We start from the raw sequence: 23,817 nt of genomic DNA on the forward strand, positions 1-23,817 counted from the left end.
ACCTGGTATCTGAAACTTGGACCCTACAAAGCCTGGATTTGGCGAATGGGGACTCTGTTCATCCATCCTCGTGTGCGGAGATGCTCACACCACCGGGCATGGAGGAGTGCTTAATAAAGTCCGCATGAGTTAAAAGTGTGAAAGAAACAAAAAAGACTTGTTCTAAGCCAACTTTTAAAAGCATCAAGTTTTTGTGAGGCTGCTTTTTGACCAAATATCTTCAAATCAAAGACCTATCACGTGAGAGACCACAGGCTGCTAAAGCAGAGGAAGGCCTTCAGGTAATAAGAGGGATCCCCAAGGAGGATGCTTCCATGGAAGGCAGGGATATTAGCCACAGTGAATCTCAGCTGGTCTGAGAAACAGAAGCAGCTGTAGGCCTGCTGGGAAACGCCCAAAAGCCCTCCTGTGTGAGCATGGCACGTCAGGCTATAACTAGAACGCATGTGGCCTGCCAAGGGCTGACCCACAGCCCCCCACCGCTGTTCTGACCAGGCACATGTCACGCCTTGTAAAGCCACTGAAGTGCAAGAAAGAGCTACAGGTTCTCCCAGCATCAAGACAGACGTTCTGCTAAGAGGCGAGAGGTGACATCCTAGGGAAGGAGCAGCTTGGGTGGTGCCGGGCCCCACCGCTGAAACTGGCTGAACCCAGGAGGGTTTAGGCCTCCTTTTTAGCCCTACCATCCACTCTGCATGCAGCATGGCCCTCCCTAACCCCAGCAAGGAACCGACAAAGCCAGGACAAAACAACATAGAAAAAGACAGAAGAGTCAACTTCTGGGTCTAAGTGCCAAGCAGAAGACAGAAGGGGCTGAGAGGAAAGGAATAAGAGAGTATTCACAGAAGTTACATCCTGCATCACGTACACAGTGTCTGTGTCTACTGAAGAGGATCCGTGAGAATGCTGCTATAGTCTAAAAGCATCCTAACATCACAAGCAGCAGACAAACGGACATTCTGTACCTCCAGCTGCAACTCAGTAGCGAGGACACATGCATATCACCTATGCATATCCTTGCAAAAAAATGTTAATCTCAAATAAGAAAACAATCAGATCATGAAGACCGCGGGGTTTTCTATGACACCACTAACCCGGCCTGCTCAACATGTCTGTGTCGTGAGAGACAAAAATGTGGGTACCTGTTCTAGATAAAGGAGAGAAGAAAGACGCGGTAACTAAACAGATGTGTGCGCCCTGACTGATCCTGGACGCTGAGCAACGGTGACAGAAGGCAGGACTGGGGCATGTGGGGAGTTTATATGTGGACCCGGTAGTTAGTGTTCCACCCGTGGTCAGAGTCTCAGGTGGGCTAAAGGTGCTGTGGTTAGGACTGAGAAAGTCCCTGTTTTTAAGAGGCTGGTGCTCATATATTTAGGGCAAAGCAGCATGGTGTCTGCCTCTCACTGTCAAACTGCTTAGAAAAAAAGGTTCTCCAAGTGCAAGAGGGCAAAATATCAAATGTAAAATGTTACCCATTGGTGAGTCTAGGCAAAGGGTTTAGGGGGTTCATTGTGTCTTTTATGTAAGTTTAAAGTTTTTCAAAATAAAAAGTTGAGGTGAAAACAAATACTGTAACTCTCAAGGCAAAGAGATCGGATAGCTTGGAAATGTTGATGGCTAGATTAACTCAGGGGCCAGTATGATGACTGATCTCTCAACCAGCTATAAGAACAGGAATGACACCCACATCACCCCCAAGAACACAGATACTGCTCAGGGTGACAGCGCCAGGAGCCAGCCCCTCCCTTGCTGGGTCCTGACTTCACTGGGAGGGCAGAGCCTCCTCAGTGTTTCTTTCCCAAAGATTTCCACTATAGCACATCTCACCGGTCGGGGGTGTGTTCCGTCTTTGCTGTTGTCACTGTGCAGTTTTGACGTAGTGTGTTTTTCTACAGCAGTACATTCAGCCTTCGACAGCGTGAAGGCTCACCCCTGCCCCCTCAGGACCCTCCTCTCAGCTGCCACAGCCCTCACACGATCCCATCACCCACCCCACCCTGGCCTCGGAAGCAGAAGAGTTCTGACAGGGGTCTCCAGAGAGCAAGGCTCTAACAAACCGAGAGAAGTTCAAGTGCACATGTGATCATTCTACTTCTGTGAAGACTAACCACTTGAATTGGCACAACTTTAAGAGTAAGTGGTCATGATGGATGTGAGTTGGACTGTGAAGAAGGCTGAGCGCCAAAGAATTGATGCTTTTGAACTGTGGTGTTGGAGAAGACTCCTGAGAGTCCCTTGGACTGTAAGGAGATCGAACCAGTCCATTCTAAAGGAGATCAGACCTGGGTGTTCTTTGGAAGGAATGATGCTAAAGCTGAAACTCCAGTACTTTGGCCACCTCATGCGAAGAGTTGACTTATTGGAAAAGACTCTGATGCTGGGAGGGATTGGGGGCAGGAGGAGAAGGGGACGACAGAGGATGAGATGGCTGGATGGCATCACTGACTCGATGGACGTGAGTCTGAGTGAACTCCGGGAGTTGGTGATGGACAGGGAGGCCTGGCTTGCTGCAATTCATGGGATTGCAGAGAGTCGGACACGACTGAGCGACTGAATTGAACTGAACTGAACTGAACTAAGAGTAAGAAAATACCCAGTACTGCAAAGGTGAGGAGCCTTAGGGGCAGAAAGGGGAAGTGATTTGGCATTCTCCATGCACAGCCTTCAAGATGGCTCTGCACCTGTGCCTCTGAGAGGTTACCCTGAAGACAGTTAGAAGTGTACTTAGAGGACAAACCCCAGCCCCTCACTGCACCCCAAGGCCCCCCAGTTGCCTGCCCAGTTCACGGACCCCACCTCTGAGCATTTTCCCCAAAGCTCACTACCCTTCAGGCCAAGAGGGCCTTTCCCCCAGGCTGGATGGTCCATCTCAGCTCAAGAGGCAGGCGGGCTCCAGCCCCGGGAGTGAACAGGGCCGGCACACAGGGGGTCATCCTAGGCCTCACGGCTCTGCCTGCAGCAGGGCACTTCCAAAGCGGCAGGGCACTTCCAATGCAGCAGGGGAAAGCGGAAGATGTGCATAGAACCTCTCCTCCCAAAAACAAGGTCAACAGCAAGCGCTGGGCCTGCATCAAGACTAGTGAGTGCCTGTACTTTATTTCCCTTACAGATAAAATAGGCTTTCTGAGGCTGCTCTGGGAAGCTAACAGTCCTATGTGACCTTTTTTTTTTTTTTAAAGTTTATCTGGAAAATAACGGCTTTACAATGTTGTGTTGGTTTCTGTCACATAACTACGTGAATCAGATGTAAGTATATATATGTCCCCTCTCCCGCCCGCCCCCAGAATCCCACCCTTCTAGGCCATCAGAGTACCGGGCTGAGCTCCCAGAGTTCTATAGCTGGTTCCCACTAGTTATCTATTTTACACATGGCAAGGCATACGTTTCAGTGCTGCTCTCTCAATTCGTCCACCCTCTCATTTGCCCTCTACGTCTGTGATGCTGGGGAGTTTTTGGTGTTTCCCCCCCCCAGGTAAGAACTAGATTTATCATGAGAGATACACATTCCACAGACGGAGAGCAGTCCATCTCAAAAGGTGAGAGGTCTAGGTTGCTGGTTTTAAGGGAAAATATGAGTTCCAACTGAAAGAACAATCCAACCTAAGGAGATACAGTCTGTTTAGAAAATAAAGGCTGCTTATCTTAGAAGGGGGTTCCCTTGTGGCTCAGTTGGTAAAGAATCTGCCTGCAATGTGGGAGACCTGGGTTCGATCCCTGGGTTGGGAAGATCCCCTAGAGAAGGGAAAGGCTACCCGCTCCAGTATTCTGGCCTGGAGAATTCCATGGACTGTATAGCCCATGGGGTCACAAAGAGTCGGACACGACCGAGCGACTTGCACTTCATTACCTTAGAAGAGGAGTTCCTGAACCTAAGTCAAGGGAGCTCATTCTGAACAAACATGATCCATGGCTTTCCATATCCGTCTTATATCTCAAGTCTCCTCTGTGGGCTGCAAAACCACTGAACAGTAGTTTGAGGGAAATAGTCCAAAGTGACACAAGATGTCGTGGGCAATAATCTTGTCTGCTCTCAAGCTTGGTTCCTCTCTAAGGAAAGTTCTGGAATGATTTTAGGTGGCCTCCTCGGCCACATGGTCACATTCGCAGACAGGCCTTGTCTGACCAGGCTCATATCCTCGCAAGGAAGGACATAGTCACCTTAGCCTTCTGTGAGTCACTGTTTGAAACTTCGAAGCCTGCCCTGGGCTTGGTTTTCAGGGGTTTTCATGAACTTCTTGGGAAAGATTAAGTTGCCCAATTAAAGGAGACCAAAAAAAAAAAAAAAAAGAGGTAGCACAGGGCTGGGCCTGTTTCATTGCCAAGTCAGGGTGCTAGTTTCTGTCCTGTCTAACATTGCCAACCTATGGACTGGTTTCACAAAGTTTCAGAATCAGGTTACCAAGAATCTGATTCTCCTTTAAACATGCTCTGCCAGAGGACAACTGCCTCCTTAGTGCCTCATTTCTAACAGAAATTGAATTTTCTCTGGACAGGCTGCCCTGCCTTTGTAAATACTTCTCTCCTACTCTGCAGAAATCATTTTTGGAGAAGGCAGGACTGTCTTTCCTCCCCTGCCCCAAATCCCCTTTCTCCCCACTGGGAGGGGCTGCTCAACACTTTGGAACATTTCTCCTGAGCCATTAAGCCTCATGGTCCATTAAGCCAGGAAAATCTGGCTTTAACATTAAACGTATTTCATAGTCACAGCTGTGCCAAACAGCCAGGTTTCATGTGTAACTTCTTCCTTGGTTGTCTTCCAAAAACTATGCATAAGGAGGAAATCTCTGTCTAAATGATCACACCAGCAAGCACGGGGGCATATGCTTTCTTCCCTCCCTAAAGGATGATAGTTCAGCACTGCTAAATTCCACAAAAATAAGACTCTCTCACCAAAAACCAGAAGAAATTTCAAAATACAGGAGCAGAACCTATCACAGCCTGTGCAAAGGTCCATGGGGTCAGGGATTTTGTTTTACAGACAATTGCTCCAGACCAGCTTTGATGTTCCATGAACAGAGGCAGGAAGACAGCCTGCAGGAGGGAGTGCACCCCCACCCCCCACCCACAAGCTAGCATGACCAGTACCATCTCACACATCTGTGCTCGGCTCTGCTGCAGCACCCAGCGTGGGTTGGTCTAAGGGTGTGGGAGCTAAGTTGGAGATCTGCAGCGTCTCAATAAACAGCAGACACTTTGCTAGTAAGCCAGGAGCTCTGATTAGACAGTGGCTCCTTAAATTCTGCCACCAGCTCTAGAGACCTCACAGGATGGTGGTAAGCAGAGCACACCAGCCAAAGGCATGTTTTCCTGTGAAAGGAGACCCACCTATAGACAGATGGGTGTCAGGAACAAAAACAAGTGCTTAGCTGTGCAGCCTGGACAAGCGACTTGCCCTCTCTGAACTCCTGTTATCTCAGTTTCACAGGTGAGGAGCTCTACAGTGCCTCCTTTAAGACTGAGGACCGAACTTGAGGATGCCTGTTAATGCTCAACACAAAGGAAGTGAACAAACCACGTCAGCCATGATCTGCAGCCTCCCTTTTAACGAGAACTCTTTGCCAAGGTGAGGAAACAGAAATCCCAAGCCATAACTCCTACTTTGTCTTTGTCTACTTAATTATCTTTATTTTACAAATGATTTCGTGTCTAGGTTTGAACAGAGGTAATGCAATTTACTTGAAGATGCAACGTGACACCATCGGGACCTTTCTCCTGTATAGGACTGCTTAGGTAGGTCAAAGCACCTTCTGCATTGCGGGTTTCCTTGTCCAGGCTCTGAGGACCATGCCCTGGAGCCAGCTTATCGAAGTGGGTTTGAACACAAAAGACAAGCGATTTCTGATGAAGGGACTACTCCTATTATCTTAAATGGAAATCTGCAAATATACTGCAGCCAACTCTATATAAAATCCAGCTCAAAATTAGCCAAGCTGGGTGGCTAATGGAGGTTTGCAAATACAGCAGTCATAATGAAATGGATGTGTTTTAATGATTTCCTATAAAGGTGTTTATAAATGGAAGCTTTTTCCCTGCTGAAGCAATTGAATTGGAAAATGGCACGGGAGTAAGAAGAGGCAGCCACCCAGTTCTGATGGACGTGCAAGGGGCTGTGCTCTGCTGGGCTTTCGTGAGCTGCTCCTCCTGCTGTCCCTAGGCCTGCCCTCCGCGGGGTCCCGGCGGGGGCGGCTGTGCCCACTGCACTCTCCTACTGCCCCCTCTGTGCCCACTTGTTCCCACTTATCCCTCAGCTGTCAGCCTAGGTGTGACTTCTGGCACATTCTGGCGCTCCCACCAGAGGCTGTGGCCCCCGCCCATCTTCCGGTGTGCTCCGCCGGCAGGCACTCCGTGTTCCCTTTGCATCCTGCAAACAACCGCAAGCTCCAAGTCGCTCCCTGTCACTCACCTCTCTGGAAGCCTCCTGTGAGTGGGCACCGCTATGTCGAAGAGTCAAAGTCCCTGCCCACGTGGAGCTGGCATTCCAGCACAAGGACTGACTGCTGATACACATAAGGAAGTAAAGACACATGGGAGGTGATGTCACGGAGGGCTAAGTGTGATGAAGTGGGATGAAGTGGGGTGAGAAGGGAGGGACATGCGTGCGGAGCAGAGGCCAAGCAGCGTGCACGTGAGGGACAGTCCAGGACCCCATGAGGCGCCGGGGGAGGCTGTGACGAGGGGAGAGCAGACTGACTGTGAGAGAAAGGACGAGTGGGCATCAGTGGATGCAGGGACCCGGAGTTCAAAGACGCTGGTCAGGTCTGAGGGATAGCAGGGAAGGCCGGTGTGGCCAGAGCAGGAAGGAAGCAGGAAGAGTCGGGAAGGGCAAGGCTTGAGGTGGGGGCTCTCCAGGCTCCACGGGCCTGCAGGTCAGAGGTGGAAGTGGGGATGTCACTCTGGGGATGAAGGGTGTGAGCCTGCGAGCACAGCGGTCTGAGGGCAGGTTCTGGGTCTCACATACCCATCCCTAGCACGCATTCAGCGAGCGGCTACGTGAATGGCTGATGGCTCCTACTGCGGGCAGAGAACACACACAGGCCCCAGGCAGACAAGGGTCCCTTCCCTGCAGGAGCCCAGGCTTGTTGGGAATGAAACTACGACCAGTTGTAACAAACATGCATTTTTACTGAAGGAAAGGGTGAAAATACGTGATTTGGGAAAACAAAGCCTGCTCCCGGTGCAGACGGGTGGACACTGGCTCCCGAGCGAGCACCCGGATACAGGGGATTGCCCCCAACGGGAGCCCTGGGATGCCCGCGGTGAAGATGTACCCTACCACCCTCCCCATCCACTGGAGGGGGTTTGCCCTCCAACTCCCCAAGTTTCTTTGACTAAGAAATTTTGTTGGAGTGTGGGTCACTTGCTTACTTTCATGAAAAATAGTTTCAGAGAACTGAATGGAGGGGTGGGTGTAGGAATGCGTCTGGGCAGTGACAGAAACTTCTCGGCTGCCTGCATGTGTCTGACCGCCTGAGGCTGGAAGCCTGAGCCCAGAAGGTTGAGGCCACCGGGGTAAGATTATGACGCTGGTGTAACGGAGCCTGGAGGACGTGGGCTGGTCGCCAGGGTATGTGTGTGCTGTGACAGCAGGCCCGCAGTCTGGGTTCAGTATAAGGGAAGCAGCTTTAGCCTGAAGCCAAGGCCCCAGGCCCGCAAGGCAAGCCCTCTCCTCACCCCATTTCCATCTGGCTAAAGCTGGTATCAGTACGCAGCACTCAGGGACATCGATCTACCTAAACCCATCTTATGTGGCCTTAGCAGCCATCCATGCTGGGGACCCTCCTTCCTTATGAGAGTCTTCTACCCCACTGCCTGGTGGGCACAGCTCTCCAATTTCCTTCTTACGGCTCCGGCTGACTGCCTGGTTGATGGACTGGTTGACTGCACCACCCCTTCATTCAAACACATATCTCTGACCCCCGGCACTCTGTGCCAGGCCCTGCGGTGGGCTCCGGAGAGCCACGAGTAGAGAAAATAAACAAGCTTTGGCTCAGTGCGGTTTAGTGGGAGCGTCAGTCAAGCAAAGAAGTACAAACACATCATTTAAACTTTCAGTGTGATGTAAGGAGGAGACCAGCGAGGTGGTGAGAGGCGGCGCCGGACGTGCACAGACGGGTGCTCGCGAGGTGCTTTGGGAAGGCGCGTTTGAGCCGAGACCGAGACGCCGAGAGGTTCATCCCTGCCACGAGGTGTTCCTGCGTCTTCTCCTCGGCCGGCGGCCCCCTACACCTAGCCTCTAGTTCTCTACACTTCATGCTCTTCACATCGGCTTCCACTGCTTCCGTAACTATCTGCAAACAGCCGGACGTCTCCCGACTGCTTTCCTCAGCCAGACCTGTTGTGGTTTAGTGTACCCACTGCCTTCCCAACATCTCCACCCAGATAGCTCCAGACACCTGAAACTTCTGCCCAAACAAAACACACACCCTCCTCTCCACCCCACCCATGCTCCTCTCCAACAAAACTAAATTCAGACCAAAACCACTGAGTCCTTTTCCCTTTGCTCCCATATAGCTGATTGGCTCTGTCACCCATCCACTGGGCAAACCAGACACTTACGGGACACCCACGCATGCCTCCTTCCTTCTTCACCCTGTGATGGATTCCTTGGAAGACCTTGTCAATTTTCTGTACTCATCTGCTTTTCCACGTCTCAATGGCCACCACCTTTAATTCTGGCAACAGTTTTGCCCACCTTGACTTTGGCAATGGTTTCCAGGCTGGCCTTCCCCATTCACTCTCGATGCACTGATTCTTTCTCTTCACTACAGACTGACTGATTCAGAATGCCATCTGATCATCTCATCCCTCCCATCCACAGCTGTTAAAATCATTCAGCGGTTTCTCCTGGGTCTCTGAATAATGGTCAGACTCCCTAGTGCGGTCTATGAGATCTTGCGCCGTCTGGCTCCGGCCTGCCTCTCCCAGCCTGTCTCACACCTCTGCACCCTTCATAGAAGAGGGTCTTACTCATCGCCTTGACCACATCATCCCCTCTCTCCTGCACGCCACTTCCTCTCATGCACTCAATTCCTACTTACCCTCCACATCTCAGCTCACATGTCACTTCTGAGAGGAAGCTTTCCTGGAAATCTTAAACTGAATTCCTTTGACACACTGCCATGGTGCTTGATATTATAGCATGTGTATCGGTTTATGCAGGTTGTTGTGAAAGTCACTCAGTTGTGTCCGACTCTGAGAACCCATGAACTGTAGTCCATGAATTCTCCAGGCCAGAATACTGGAGTGGGTAGCCTTTCCCTTCTCCAGGGGATCTTCCCAACCCAGGGACTGAACCCAGGTCTCCCACATTGCAGGTGGATTCTATAGCAGCTGAGCTACCAGAGCAGCCCAAGAATACTGGAGTGGATAGCCTATCCCTTTTCCAGAGGATCTTCCTGACCCAGGAATCAAACCAGGGTCTCCTGCACTGCAGGTGGGTTCTTTATCAGCTGAGCTACCGGGGAAGCCCTGGTTATATTATAAGTCTATATAGGGAAGCCCTGGTTATTATATATGGTTTATAATTAAGCATAAATATTTAATATTTACTAAAGTCACTCTCTCCCCAATGGAAACTTAAGTTCTAATGTAAACTGTACTGTACTTACTCTTCCTTCTCCTTGTTCCTTTCCCATCACCCCCTTATATGTGAACAATTCCTAAGATATAGTGCGTCTCCCCATTTGGACTTCACATCCTTTCAACCATAGGGAGCTCTTTACCTCATAACTTCAAAGCCTTTATCCACAACCCCAATCTCTCCAGAGATCTAGTTGAGCATCTTCAAGTTGGCCAGAGGTTTTACAACACTTCAACTGCAACCCATAGTTAGAACACTTCCCTTGGCAACTTACGACATATACATATCCAACACATACGTGTCTTGAAAAAACAATACTATTATTCTGGTTTTTTTCCCCTACGTGATTTCATTTTTAAAACATTTTGATTTTTCATGTAATTTCAAGACCTACTTGGAAGGGTCATAACCTGTAGTTTAAAACACACCATACCAACGTGCTGTTACCAGCTATTTTCATACAGACATTTCTTCACAACCTCAAACGAAATATATTTATTTCCCAAATCATTTCTCAACCAAACTTCCTTAGTAAGGAATACAATCATTCTGAGTCACTCAGGATGAATGTTTTAAAGAGTCATTTTGGATCCTGCTTACCCAAGAGTTGCTGAACCTATTGCCTCCTCCCCTGCAGTGAGTCGCTCCTCAGCCCATCCTTTCCATTCTTGCCATCACAGCTCAGTTTCACTGAACTTGGAACAGTGCAATCACCTTTTTACCTGGTTCCCTACTTCCTGACTTTTCACGTAGAAGGTGACACGTTTGAATCACAAACATCAAGGCAGAAAGGGAATTCAGCTCTTTGGTTCCACTGTGACCAACAAAGGAATATGTAGAGAACTGAAATGAATGAGCCTTCACTTGCCTTCATCTACTCAACAAGCTGCTTGACTCACTAAATCTCAATGCAGGCTGTCTCATGCTTCTAAAGTTTTGATTACAATCCAGAAACCGAGCCCTGGCGTTGCGGCCACGGCAGGCAGACTTACCCATGTCTGCAGTGACCATGGTGGACTGGTTTTCAGGGACAGACACAGAGGTCTGGTCCTGATCCACGCTGCGAGAGTCCTCATTGGCCTCGTGTTGACTCTGGCTGAGCTCTGATCGCAATTCTGAGTACTCATCTTCCTCCCTGAGAACAAAAGGGAAGTCAGACTCCACTGACAGACACACAAGACACATCCCCAGAGAGTGTCTTTTAATAACAAGATAAAGACACTCAGAACACAAACAGATAGCTCTCCTCTCGAGGCCACATGGACCAGGATTCCTTTCAGGCTAACTAGCTGGGCGGTGTTTGACACTGAAAGTTTCCACATCCATACCCATACACCTGACAAGACTCGTCTATCAGCCTACCAGAAAACTCCCCACTTCAAACATTTCCTAAAGAAAGTAGGCTTCTTCACCCCCTGAAATTCCAAGGCAAAGAAGAACTGAGATTCCTAGCACTGAGGCTACAGTGAGCAGGACCATCAAGGGCCTATGAATAGGAGTGACTCAGAGCATCGCCACCAGAGTCCCACGCTGCGCTTCCTTCTGGGAAGAGAACAGGACTGCTGAGGTTACAGAGACTGGAAACCCAGCATTCTGTCTGTGCAGATCGAAACCAGTGCTCTGAGAGGTATAGGGGTCAGCACGTCTGAGAAAGACCACACTTAGTTTCTCTAAAGGAAGTAAGTGGAGTTAGGGGACAGGATAGGAGAATGGAGTGAGGGGGAAAATCAGTGAGTGAGTGAGCAGCTCTCAATGGTCTGTTTCCTTCCATCTGCCTTTGCTAGTAGGAGGATGACTGTGAAATTCATCTGTGTTTCATTTGGACAAACACACCCACTCCCTTCTCAGTCCCTCATGGATCCCTTGTAAACTCTGGGCTCTGAATTAGTCATGGGCAAGCTAAGAAAAGTTACAGTTGCAGTATGTATTTCAAAGGACACACAGACCTCCTTCCCATACCACCGCCATCACTACACACACACTGGATACAGACATGGAGAGAACAAAAATTAATCTTCTTTGATGCATTTATTTTGCAAGTGAGCCAGAAAAGAAAATTGTCAGGGGGTTTAATTATGAGTTTGGAAAGTCCGAAGGTGTCTACTCAGCCCTAGGGGGAGGGTGTCTATGAAGAAAGATAGGAAGAATTTCTCTTAACCTGGCATTCACATTAAGTTGCTGACAACCGGAGGGTACGGGCAGAAAGTCCACAGTTTTGGGTGGACCAAGATGGTGAGTGGTGATCAGTGAGACTCGGGGAAGAGGCAAATGCCATCTGAAGCTCAGGAGACACATCTATACTAGAGAAATGGGAAGAACTCTCCAGAGTTCTTGGTTTTCTCAAGAAATGAACACCCATCCTCTCAGGGAAAGAATTCAGCTGAGTCCTTGCTTTATAAAGTATTTCTGATAAAAGCCACACAGAAATCTAGGAAGACTTTAAACAGATATAAAACCACCAGAAATGCAGAATGTGAATTAGAATGGGAGTGGTTATGAGAAAAAAATATAGGTTAATGTTATATGAATAAGTTAATTATTAGATATCTGCACAGCCAACAGTAATTAGGTTTAGGAAAGAAAAACAATTAGAAAGTACTCATAAGAGTCACTACCTTTTTGGTCTAGAGGGTAATTGTGCTCTGATCCAGCAGCTTCCTTTCAATCAGCAGTTGAAATCCTGATTTTAGTTAATGGGAGATTTTGGGTATAATGAATAAATTACCTTTGTTGCATGGCCAATGTAATCAGCTTCAGCTTGGCTGAGACTGTTTTTCAGCCAAAAAAGCTGCTGCTGTATTTCTGGTGCAAATGGTATTTGCAAAATCTTTTATAGCCACCTTCAACTGTCCTGGCTTGGCAGGTCCCAAACATCTAGTGCCTGCCAAATCTCCTGCTTTGTAAAAAGTTACTTTATTAGGATGGGTTTTGTAAAGAAGTGGAAACGGAAGGGGTGGGAGAAGGAAGCATTCAGCACGGAAGGGAACATTCCTTACTAAGGTGAGACCACAGACTGAAGAATGATACCACACGAGAAAAGTCACCTTCAGGCGGAAGACTTTCAGTGTCACGAATACAAGTCAAGAGTGCTCTTTCAAGGTATTCGAGCATCAAGACAAGGATAGGAAAGCAAAAACCAAGTGGACGCTGCTCTTTTGGGAGTCAAATTTTATGTTACAACTGGGCTTCCCATGTGGCTCTAGTGGTAAGCATCTGCCTGCCAATGCAGAAACGTAAGAGAAGCAGGTCTGATCCCTGGGTCAGGGAGAGATAGCATAGAGAAGCGCATAGCAACCCACTCCAGTATTCTTGCCTAGAGAATCCCACGGACAGAGGAGCCTGGCGGTGAAAGTGACATAGCACACGCGCACATGTTCACAACTAATTCGACCCTATGAAGGATGCTCTGGGTGGACTGCAGCTCTGGGGCTGCAGGTGGGCAGTGATCAGGGAGGACTTCCAGGATGGAGCAGTGCTACAGAAGAGTCTGAAGGCGAGCCATTTTAGATAGGTCAAGAGGGTGCATGGGCACATGCAGAGCCTCAGGGGAGCCCGTGGACGTGAACTTGGGCGTGTAGAGCTTGGGACAGAGGGGACGGATAGCTGAAACCAAATCGGTGCAGGATGGAACCATGAAGCTGGGGGAACACTCAGGCCACTTGCTGAGTGGGCAATATTGGCCAGAAGCAAAACTTATTGTATTGAAGAAGGCAAACAATCAGGGTCAAATGGTGGAAAAAAATGTAAAGTAATGTGTGAAGTCAAGGAATTCAGGGGAAGGAGTAAGTGCTGTGAGATCTTTTATGGAAACAGATCAAACAGGCAGCAGGGACGTACAGACGCTCTGTGTTCTCGACCCTACGGAGAGGGGTTGAGGTGAGCACACATCACCCCTGGTGAAGGACCCCCTTAGGGTATCATAAGGAAGGTTACAGTGCAACCCTACATGAGCAAACAGAGGAAACAGTACAGGTAGAAAGCAACCTTGTAAGGAGTTTGTGTGCAGTCTTGTGCCCCCAAAATGAAGCACTGAAAGGTTAAACTGGACCTAAATATGAGAAAGTTTGTATAGCCCTATTTCTCTTGCTGACTTTGGTAAAAAACCATGGAGTGGTCTATCTTAGCCCTTTCAACATGCTTACTGGCAGGAACTGGGAAATGACAAAACCCAGTGCACTCCAAGCACTCTGTAAGCGGCTGGACAATTTGGGACTTCAGCATATGGAGGAGAAGGATGCTGGGGGCTCTCTCTATTGTTTCAGCCAGAAGCATTGGGCCATCCAGAGCAACGGGAACAAAAAGTTAAAAAAAAAAACCAACAAAAACCCTGCAGGTCCATGGCAGTTTTAAAAAGACAAGAATTTGAGGAGTTTTTTCAAGGTTCCTCTGAGCAGCAGGCCATCACCTAACTGGTCAAGGTGTGAAGGACACACAGCTTCAGCATCTCAAAGTGACTTCATTGTTTGCTTCCTTTCATGGTGTATACACTAACTCTTGCTAAGTGATTTCTCTTATTTCTTTGGGGAAAAAGATGCCTGATCTGAAGAACACTAACTGTTAATGCTGAAGATAAAAAGAAAGAAAATATGAAAAGGTTCAAGAAGTAGTCAAATTAAGTTAAAAAAAAACCAGAAGCTTTGATAAACTGATAAATGTTGCTAATTGTATGCTATTGTGGTAGTTTCTTAACTGCTGTTGTTCAGTCACTCAGTGGTGTCTGACTCTTTGCAACCCCGTGGACTGCAGCACGCCAGGCTTCCCTGTTCTCCACTATCTCCCAGAGTTTACTCAAGCTCATGTCCATTGAGTCGGTGATGCCATCCAACCATCTCATCCTCTGTTGCCCCCTTCTCCTCCTGCCCTCAATTTTCCCCAGTATAAGGGTCTTTTCCAATGAGTTGGCTCTTTGCATCAGGTGGCCAAAGTATTGTAGATTCAGCATCAGTTCTTCTGATAAATATTCAGAATGTGGTCCACTGGAGAAGGGAATGGCAAGCCACTTCAGTATTCTTGCCTTGAGAACCCCATGAACAGTATGAAAAGGCAAAATGATAGGATACTGAAAGAGGAACTCCCCAGGTCAGTAGGTACCCGATATGCTACTGGATATCAGTGGACAAATAACTCCAGAAAGAATGAAGGGATGGAGCCAAAGCAAAAACAATACCCAGTTGTGGATGTGATTGGTGATAGAAGCAAGATCTGATGCTGTAAAGAGCAATATTGCATAGGAACCTGGAATGTCAGGTCCATGAATCAAGGCAAATTGGAAGTGGTCAAACAAGAGATGGCAAGGGTGAATGTTGACATTCTAGGAATCAGCGAACTAAAATGGACTGGAATGGGTAAATTTAACTCAGATGACCATTATATCTAGTACTGCGGGCAGGAATCCCTCAGAAGAAATGAAGTAGCCATCATGGTCAACAAAAGAGTCTGAAATGCAGTACTTGGATGCAGACTCAAAAATGACAGAATGATCTCTGTTTGTTTCCAAGGCAACCATTCAATATCACAGTTATCCAAGTCTATGCCCCAACCAGTAACGCTAAAGAAGCTGAAGTTGAATGGTTCTATGAAGACGTAAAAGACCTTTTAGAACTAATACCCAAAAAAGATGTCCTTTTCATTATAGGGGACTGGAATGCAAAAGTAGGAAGTCAAGAAACACCTGGAGTAATGGGCAAATTTGGCCTTGGAATGCGGAATGAAGCAGGGCAGAGACTAATAGAGTTTTGCCAAGAAAATGCACTGGTCATAGCAAACACCCTCTTCCAACAACACAAGAGAGGACTCTACACATGGACATCACCAGATGGTCAACACCAAAATCAGACTGATTATATTCTTTGCAGCCAAAGATGGAGAAGCTCTATACAGTCGACAAAACAAGACCAGGAGCTGACTGTGGCTCAGATCATGAACTCCTTATTACCAAATTCAGACTCAAATTGAAGAAAGTAGGGAAAACTGCTAGACCATTCAGGTATGAACTAAATCAAATCCCTTATGATTATACAGTGAAAGTGAGAAATAGATTTAAGGGCCTAGATCTGATAGATAGAGTACCTGATGAACTATGGAATGAGGTTCGTGACATTGTACAGGAGACAGGGATCAAGACCATCCCCATGGAAAAGAAATGCAAAAAAGCAAAATGGCTGTCTGGGGAGGCCTTACAAATAGCTGTGAAAAGAAGAGGGGTGAAAAGCAAAGGAGAAAAGGAAAGATAAAGCATCTGAATGCAGCATTACAAAGAATAGCAAGAAGAGATAAGAAAGCCTTCTTCAGCGATCAATGCAAAGAAATAGAGGAAAAGAACAGAATGGGAAAGACTAGAGATCTCTTTAAGAAAATAAGAGATAGCAAGGGAACATTTCATGCAAAAATGGGCTCGATAAAGGACAGAAATGGTATGGACATAACAGAAGCAGAAGATATTAAGAAGAGGTGGCAAGAATACATGGAAGAACTGTACAAAAAAGATCTTCACGACCCAGATAATCATGATGATGTGATCACTCATCTAGAGCCAGGCATCCTGGAATGTGAAGTCAAGTGGGCCTTAGAAAGCAACACTACGAACAAAGCTAGTGGAGGTGATGGAATTCCAGTTGAGCAGTTTCAAATCCTGAAAGATGATGCTGTGAAAGTGCTGCACTCAATATGCCAGCACATTTGGAAAACTCAGCAGTGGCCACAGGACTGGAAAAGATCAGTTTTCATTCCAATCCCTAAGAAAGGCAATGCCAAAGAATGCTCAAACTACCACACAATTGCACTCATCCCACATGCTAGTAAAGGAATGCTCAAAATTCTCCAAGCCAGGCTTCAGCAATATGTGAACCATGAACTCCCTGATGTTCAAGCTGGTTTTAGAAAAGGCAGAGGAACCAGAGATCAAATTGCCAACATCCACTGGATCATCGAAAAAGCAAGAGAGTTCCAGAAAAACATCTATTTCTGCTTTATTGACTATGCCAAAGCCTTTGACTGTGTGGATCACAATAAACTGTGGACGATTCTGAAAGAGATGGGAATACCAGACCACCTGACCTGCCTCTTGAGAAATCTGTATGCAGGTCAAGAAGCAACAGTTAGAACTGGATATGGAACAACAGACTGGTTCCAAATAGGAAAAGGAGTACATCAAGGCTGTATATTGTCACCCTGCTTATTTAACTTATATGCAGAGTACATCATGAGAAACACTGTGCTGGATGAAGCACAAGCTGGAATCAAGATTGCCGGAAGAAATATCAATAACCTCAGATATGCAGATGACACCACCCTTATAGCAGAAAGTGAAGAGGAACTAAAAAGCCTCGTGATGAAAGTGAAAGAGGGGAGCGAAAAAGTTGGCTTAAAGCTCAACATTCAGAAAACGAAGATCGTGGCATCCGGTCCCATCACTTCATGGGAAATAGAGGGGGAAACAGTGGAACAGTGTCAGACTTTATTTTTGGGGGGGCTCTAAAATCACTGTAGATGGTGACTGCAGCCATGAAATTAAAAGACGCTTACTCCTTGGAAGAAAAGTTATAAGCAACCTAGATAGCATATTCAAAAGCAGAGACATTACTTTGCCAACTATGGTCTGTCTAGTCAAGGCTATGGTTTTTCCTGTGGTCATGTATGGATGTGAGAGTTGGACTGTGAAGAAGGCTGAGTGCCAAAGAATTGATGCTTTTGAACTCTGGTGTTGGAGAAGACTCTTGAGAGTCCCTTGGACTGCAAGGAGATCCAACCAGTCCATTCTGAAGGAGATCAGCCCTGGGATTTCTTTGGAAGGAATGATGCTAAAGCCGAAACTCCAGTACTTTGGCCACCTCAAGCAAAGAGTTGACTCATGGCTAAAGACTCTGATGCTGCGAGGGATTGGGGGCAGGAGGAGAAGGGGACGACAGAGGATGAGATGGCTGGATGGCATCACGGACTCGATGAACGTGAGTCTGAGTGAACTCCGGGGGATGGTGATGGACAGGGAGGCCTGGCATGCTGCAATTAATGGGGTCGCAAAGAGTTGGACACAACTGAGTGACTGAACTGAACTGAACTGATTTCCTTTAGGATTGACTGGCTTGATCTCCTTGTTGTCCAAGTGCCTCTCAAAAGTTTTCTCCAACACCACAAATTGAAAGCATCAATTCTTTGGCTCTCAGGTTTCTTTATGGTCCAACTCTCACATCCACACATGACAACTGGAAAACAATAGCTTGGACGGCAAAGTGATGTCTCTGCTTTTCCATAATTATGGAATTAGAAAGTTACCAGGTGGTTTTTTTTTTTTTTTTTTTTGGCACATAGAGGGTCATCTCAGGATTCTAATGGTACATTATTTCATTCACTTAGAGGCATTTGTGAAGTGATTCTAAGTCACTCAGTTTAGAGTTGCAGTGATTAAAGCTTGCTACTCTCAGAGGTTAAAGCGTTTGCCTCCAATGTGGGAGACCCGGGTTCAGTCCCTGGGTGGGAAGATCCCCTGCAGAAGGAAATGGCAACCCACTGCAGTATTCTTGCCTGTTAGAACCCCATGGACGGAGAAGTCCATGAGGTCGCAAAGAGTTGGACACGACTGAGTGACTTCACCTTCACCAGCTCAATAACAGCAGCAGCAGCAACAAGAAAACTCTCCTAAAGAGGCAGGCATCAGGCTGTGCACACACCTGCTTAACTAGCAGAGGCAGAAAAGTCACAGAGTGGCAGACTGGCAGGGATCCTGGTGATCACTTAAGCCAGGACCAATACCTTTGTTTTACAAATAAGACCACGGACACTCCTAGAGGCTAAGTGACTTACCTAAGATTATCCAACCAGTTAGCAACACAGCCTAATTCCTAAATTTACTACAAACAGAACAATAATATGATGGCCTAAGGAAAAGATTTTTTAAAAAATTCTTTCTCATTATTAGCTAGGGGTGAAATGATCTAACTGGAAAAAGTCAGTGAAAGTTTAACTCTTGCCATGCTTTCCAGACCTCAAGCTAAAGTCCTGTGGAATCAGCAGCATCTGATAAAAATGTTACTTCAGAAGCAATCCCTGCTGCTGCTAAGTTGCGTCAGTCGTGTCCAACTCTGTGCGACCCCATAGACGGCAGCCCACCAGGCTCCCCCGTCCCTGGGATTCTCCAGGCAAGAACACTGGAGTGGGTTGCCATTTCCTTCTCCAATGCATGAAAGTGAAAAGTGAAAGTGAAGTTGCTCAGTCATGTTCGACTCTTCACAACCCCATGGACTGCAGCCTACCAGGCTCCTCCATCCATGGGATTTTCCAGGCAAGAGTACTGGAGTGGGGGTGCCATTGCCTTCTCCTATACCTGTCTTATTTTGGGGTGCACGTTCATGCCTTGTCACTGGATTGGAGTAACTGGTGAACAAGACCCAGACGGACATGCCTTGGAAGCTGTCAGTCAACTGTGGCCAGCCCACTCAGCCCACCTGACTTTGTGGTTTTTCTTTTGGAACACACTTGGTCTCTGAATTTAAAGGCAGAATTGCCCCCAAACAGCTATCATTTCTTTAAAGAACAAAGATGTTTTAGATACAAGATATTCTTTTCAGTTCTCTTAAAGGATCTATGGAGTGACTTCTCTGGTGGCTCCGAGGGTAAAGCGTCTGCCTGGAGTGCGGGAGACCCGGGTTCAATCCCTACATTGGGAAGATCCCCTGGAGAAGGAAATGGCAACCCACTCCAGTACTCTGGCCTGGGAAATTCCATGGACAGAGGAGACTGGTAGGCTGCAGTCCATGGGGTTGCGAAGAGTTGGACATAACTGAGAGACTTCACTTTCACTTTAAAGGATCTATAGCAGTAAATAAGTGATGAGCAAATACCTCTTATTTTCCCATACAGCACAGAGGAAGTTCAGACTCATCTAGGAAACTTATGATGAATAACTGAACAAATGGGACTCTGAAATGCTCTCCTATGTATATAATAATTCATCCTTGTCGCCCATGAGTACCAGTTTTAACAAGATCTGATAAACGATCCGTATTCAAAAACGTCAAATAGTGAACAAGGGTGGAATGTATACCATATAAGAAAATAGGGAGAGAGAAAAACCCACCTTATCTTTCTAGGTTTTATTTTTATTTCATCATATTTTATTCTTTAGGCCACAAGCTAATCAGAACAACGAGTTTTGCTGGGAGACAAAGAGGTTTTGGTTACACTGTGTTTGAGATGCAGCAACATGAAGAGGGACAGAGAGCTGTACCACACAGGGCACAGCGTGGGCCTAAGACCAGGGGAAAGGCCAGGCACACAGCACGGGCACGAGATTTTAGAGACTGGACTATGTGCGAGCACGCAGAGGCTCTGGATACCTGCTCAGTCACCAAGTGAGGGGCACTTTGCAGATGAAGAAGCACAAGGGTTAAAGGCCAATGTGGAAGTGATATAAAGAGGAGGGGTCCGTGCTTTAGGGGTGCAGCCATCCTGGTGAAAAGTATGGGGGAGAGCCCAGGGTAAGGGCCAAAGCTGAGGATGGCTCTTAGGGAAGGAGGAGAAGGACTTGCAAGGCCAGGGAGGTTAGAGAAGGGAAGCAGGATTTAGGGTTAAATTTAGGAAAAGGGCCAGTAACAGGAAAAAAGTCACCAAATTTTTCAGTTAAGAAATCACTGGTGATTTTCAAAAAAGTCTCTTAGCTTATGCAGCTGTAACAAAGTACCATAGACAAGCTTAAACGACAGAAATCTACTTTTTCATAGTTAGACTTCAGTTGGGTTAGAGAAGGAAATGGCAACCCACTCCAGCGTTCTTGCCTGGAGAATCCCAGGGATGGCAGAGCCTGGTGGGCTGCCATCTATGGGGTCGCACAGAGTCGGACACGATGGACCTGACTTAGCAGCGGCAGCAGCAGCAGACTTCAGCTGGTAGTCCAAAATCAAGGTGCCAGCCATGCTGGTTCCCGGTAAGGGCTCTCTTCCTGGCTTGCAGATGGCTGCCTTCTCCCTGCACCCTCACATGGCAGGGAAAGAGCAGGAGAGCAAGTGAGCTCTCTGGGGTCACTAATCCTATCATGTGACCCCAACTTCATGACCTTGACTCAACTACATCCCATCTCCCAACACTATCACATAGAGGGTTTCATCAGACGAACTGGAAAGGGGGTGGTGAGTGGCACAATTCAGTTCATAGCAAAAGGAATTTTGGCAAACCACTGGGGTCAGAAGCCAGACAGCTGTGGGCTAACAAGCAAATGGGAAATGAAGCAGAAATCATGGACCACTCAGAGTTGGCAGTGAAAGGTTGATGTTATGAGAGCGGCTTTTGGGAAAAGAAAATAATCTCCCTGGGAAACAATCTGCTTAGACATCTTTTTTTTCCCCTCCCTCAGATACAAAGTGAGCTACTGACATATTTTTCTATTTTACCCATCTCATTATACAATCCCCCCAATTCAGACAAGCATTAAAACAAAGCCACTCAGAACATACAGTTAAGTGAAAAAGCACCTATTACAAGTCAGTGTGTGCTATATGATCCAATTTGTTTAAGATATTCATGAGTAAAGATTTTTAGAAGGCCATAAATACAAACTGTTTATTCCAAGCAGATGAGATTTAGGATGCATTAGGCAGGGATCAGTTAGGAAAACAAACGCTTTTGGATGTTTCAAGCAGGATTTAATTTAGGCAGTTGGAAGGACCAGAGAAGAGAAGGGAGGGTGGAGGGCAGCTGGTGCTGTCAGCCTTGCCATCAGAGCTGTGATGGGGAGACTGCTGCTGCCCCTCTCCTGCCCACAGCTCAGGCTCAGGCCGGTCAGCGCAGGATCTTCATGCTCACCAGAGCCACCGCAACGGCCCCACCTTCTCGCTGCCTTCCAGACCTGGCAGATCCAAAACTATGCCAGAGTTAAGGGAGTTTGGGAGGTAGTCCCCAGGGTCAGTCTTCTTTGATTTGGGGGGACTACAGAGAAGGCGTGGGAACGGAACCAGGCACCAGCAACATGCACTGTAACCTACTGTCTTTGGCTCCTTGACAACCTAATGCATCCTCTCACACATATACATTTCCAAATGGCTATAACAGTACCATCAAGCTTCTGTAACTATCCCTTGCTCAATCGTATTAATAAATGTACTCACCTTCTCATCAAAATGGGAGACCCAAAGTCCCATTGATATCCATGGCTAGGTGAGCTTTCCTCTTCTAGTTTAACGGCAAGTTCACCAAAATCATGGAGCCCAACTATTACATCTACGTTTTACCAATAACAACTCACCTCATATAATGGGAGAAAACAAGAAAGTAAAAAGGAAATTGCATATATACATAAACAAGCAAAAAATATGCAGTCGAGTCATCCTTTTTGCAACTGGTTATGAGACTGTAATTAACAACTTTTGTCTTCCATTAGGAAATTCCAATTGCCTTGGTGTTTGGCCAGCATCTTAGGTGGTTAGAGTTCTTAACCTAGTGCAGTAGTTAGCAGTCTTTATTCCTGAGGGGTCTGGCCCTAGATGGACTGACATGTACTGCAATCCTCTAATTTACTAACTTGTATCACTGGACAACATCCAGGAGGTATGCTAGGGAATCCGATGAGTTCCAGACGCGGTCCTCCCTGCCTCATGGTACAGCTACAATCCAGTTTCCCCTGGAGAGCTGGGGTCCCGCTAGTACAGTAACTCCCTTCACTGCCTGTTGGTTCAGTGACACGAGATGTCCCAAGGGCTATGTGGCAGCAATGGAATCGCTGCTGTGTTTGCCAGTCATCGTTCCCTTGGGAATGAAGCTTCTAAAACTAGCAGAGCTCAAAGTTGCCAGGAGGGAAAGCAATAATTTTTTAAGTAGGCTTTTAGGTGTAAGAATGAAAGGAGCCACTTGTATTTCCACTTCTTGGTTCCTGAAGCCAGAAAAGCAGCATCATGTACTGTTGCTACTTGGGAGCATTTACCACATGTACAGGGATTTAAAAAATGTTATCACCTGGATGGGGTGCAATGGTGGACTAGGTCCACTATGAGATTATTGATGATGCCACTTGTCACCTGATCTGGTATGGACTGAATTATGTTATTGTTCATTGTTAGTACCACCCCAATTCTATGTTGCAGTCCTAACTTTCAAAGTGATGGTATCTGGAGATGGGACCTTTGAGATATAATTAGATCTGATGGGATCCTTCACTATGGGATTTGTACCCTTAAGAAATAACAGAACTTGCCTTTCCCCTCTCTCCCTGCCATGTGAGGACACGGTGAGAAGGAAGCCTTCAGGAGGACAGGAAGACAGCACTCACTGAAGAAATGAATTGGTTGACACTTTGACTTTGGACTTTCCAGATTCCACAACTATGGCAAATAAATTCCTATTGTCTAAGCCACCGGTCTACAGCATTCTGTTACAGCAGCCTCAGTTGACTAATGTAGCTTCATCAATCTTCATCTGGACTGGAAGACTACAGGTATTTTTGGATCCCAGGGGCTGACATCTGCTCAGAGTGAATAATTAGCCCAGAATGTGGGTATCTCTTTTTCCTACTATACAGTCTCCCCTGTAAAATGGGTAGAAAGAAGACGGACTGTACCCACTTGTGACAGGATTATAAACATCTTCATTAAAGAGTTCTGGATCTGTGAAGGAGGTCTGGTAAGGGAAATGGATGAGAGGTCATATATTACAGTGGGAGGTCAAGTCCTTGTTCACCAGACAGACCAGAGATATTTCGATTACAAAGATCAAGTAAAACTTTAGTATGCTGCCAATTTATATCAAAACTAAAGGCTCCATGATCAATTCTACATTATCAAAAATCTCTATAAGTCAAATAATTTTGATTACTACTGTAGTCCTGTTGACAAGTACAGTAGCCATGCCTACACTGACTCCAGTAGTGAAGTGGCATCAAAAACCCCATTTTAATGACATTATTCCTGATCCCCATGGCCTCTGGACTATGTTACACTAGGGAAGTTCTGGCATTTCAACATTTTTTAATGTAATCCTCCAATGAATCTAGTTTTATTTAATAAAACTGCTGAAGCTAACATACTAAATCCAGAATCTCTAATAGGAACAGTGATATCAATAAATCATCAATCCAACACTATATTCTTATTTCCTTGGTCTAGGACAATTAGGTCCTAATCCTACACATATTCTTCTCAAGTTTCTGTGACTATAAATGAATACAATCTTACATGTATCTTCCAAGGTTGGATTTTCTGCTTATCCCCCTGGGGCATGATTGAATTTAGCTACTTTTGGGCCTAAAGATAAAG

At 46.6% G+C, this 23,817-nt stretch overlaps 1 protein-coding gene across 2 annotated transcripts in view; it reads right to left on the minus strand.

Annotated features, from left to right (window-relative positions):
• Positions 1–23,817, minus strand: part of MCC (mutated in colorectal cancers) — a 310,469-nt gene that overhangs the window by 86,452 nt on the left and 200,200 nt on the right. For both annotated transcript variants that reach the window (XM_018053750.1, XM_018053751.1), the window contains exon 4: positions 10,576–10,718. In XM_018053750.1, the coding sequence (XP_017909239.1) occupies positions 10,576–10,718 (143 nt within the window). The remainder of the gene's footprint in view (positions 1–10,575; positions 10,719–23,817) is intronic.

The sequence above is a fragment of the Capra hircus genome, chromosome 10 (assembly GCF_001704415.2).
Source record: "Capra hircus breed San Clemente chromosome 10, ASM170441v1, whole genome shotgun sequence".
NCBI classification, from domain to species: domain Eukaryota; kingdom Metazoa; phylum Chordata; class Mammalia; order Artiodactyla; family Bovidae; genus Capra; species Capra hircus.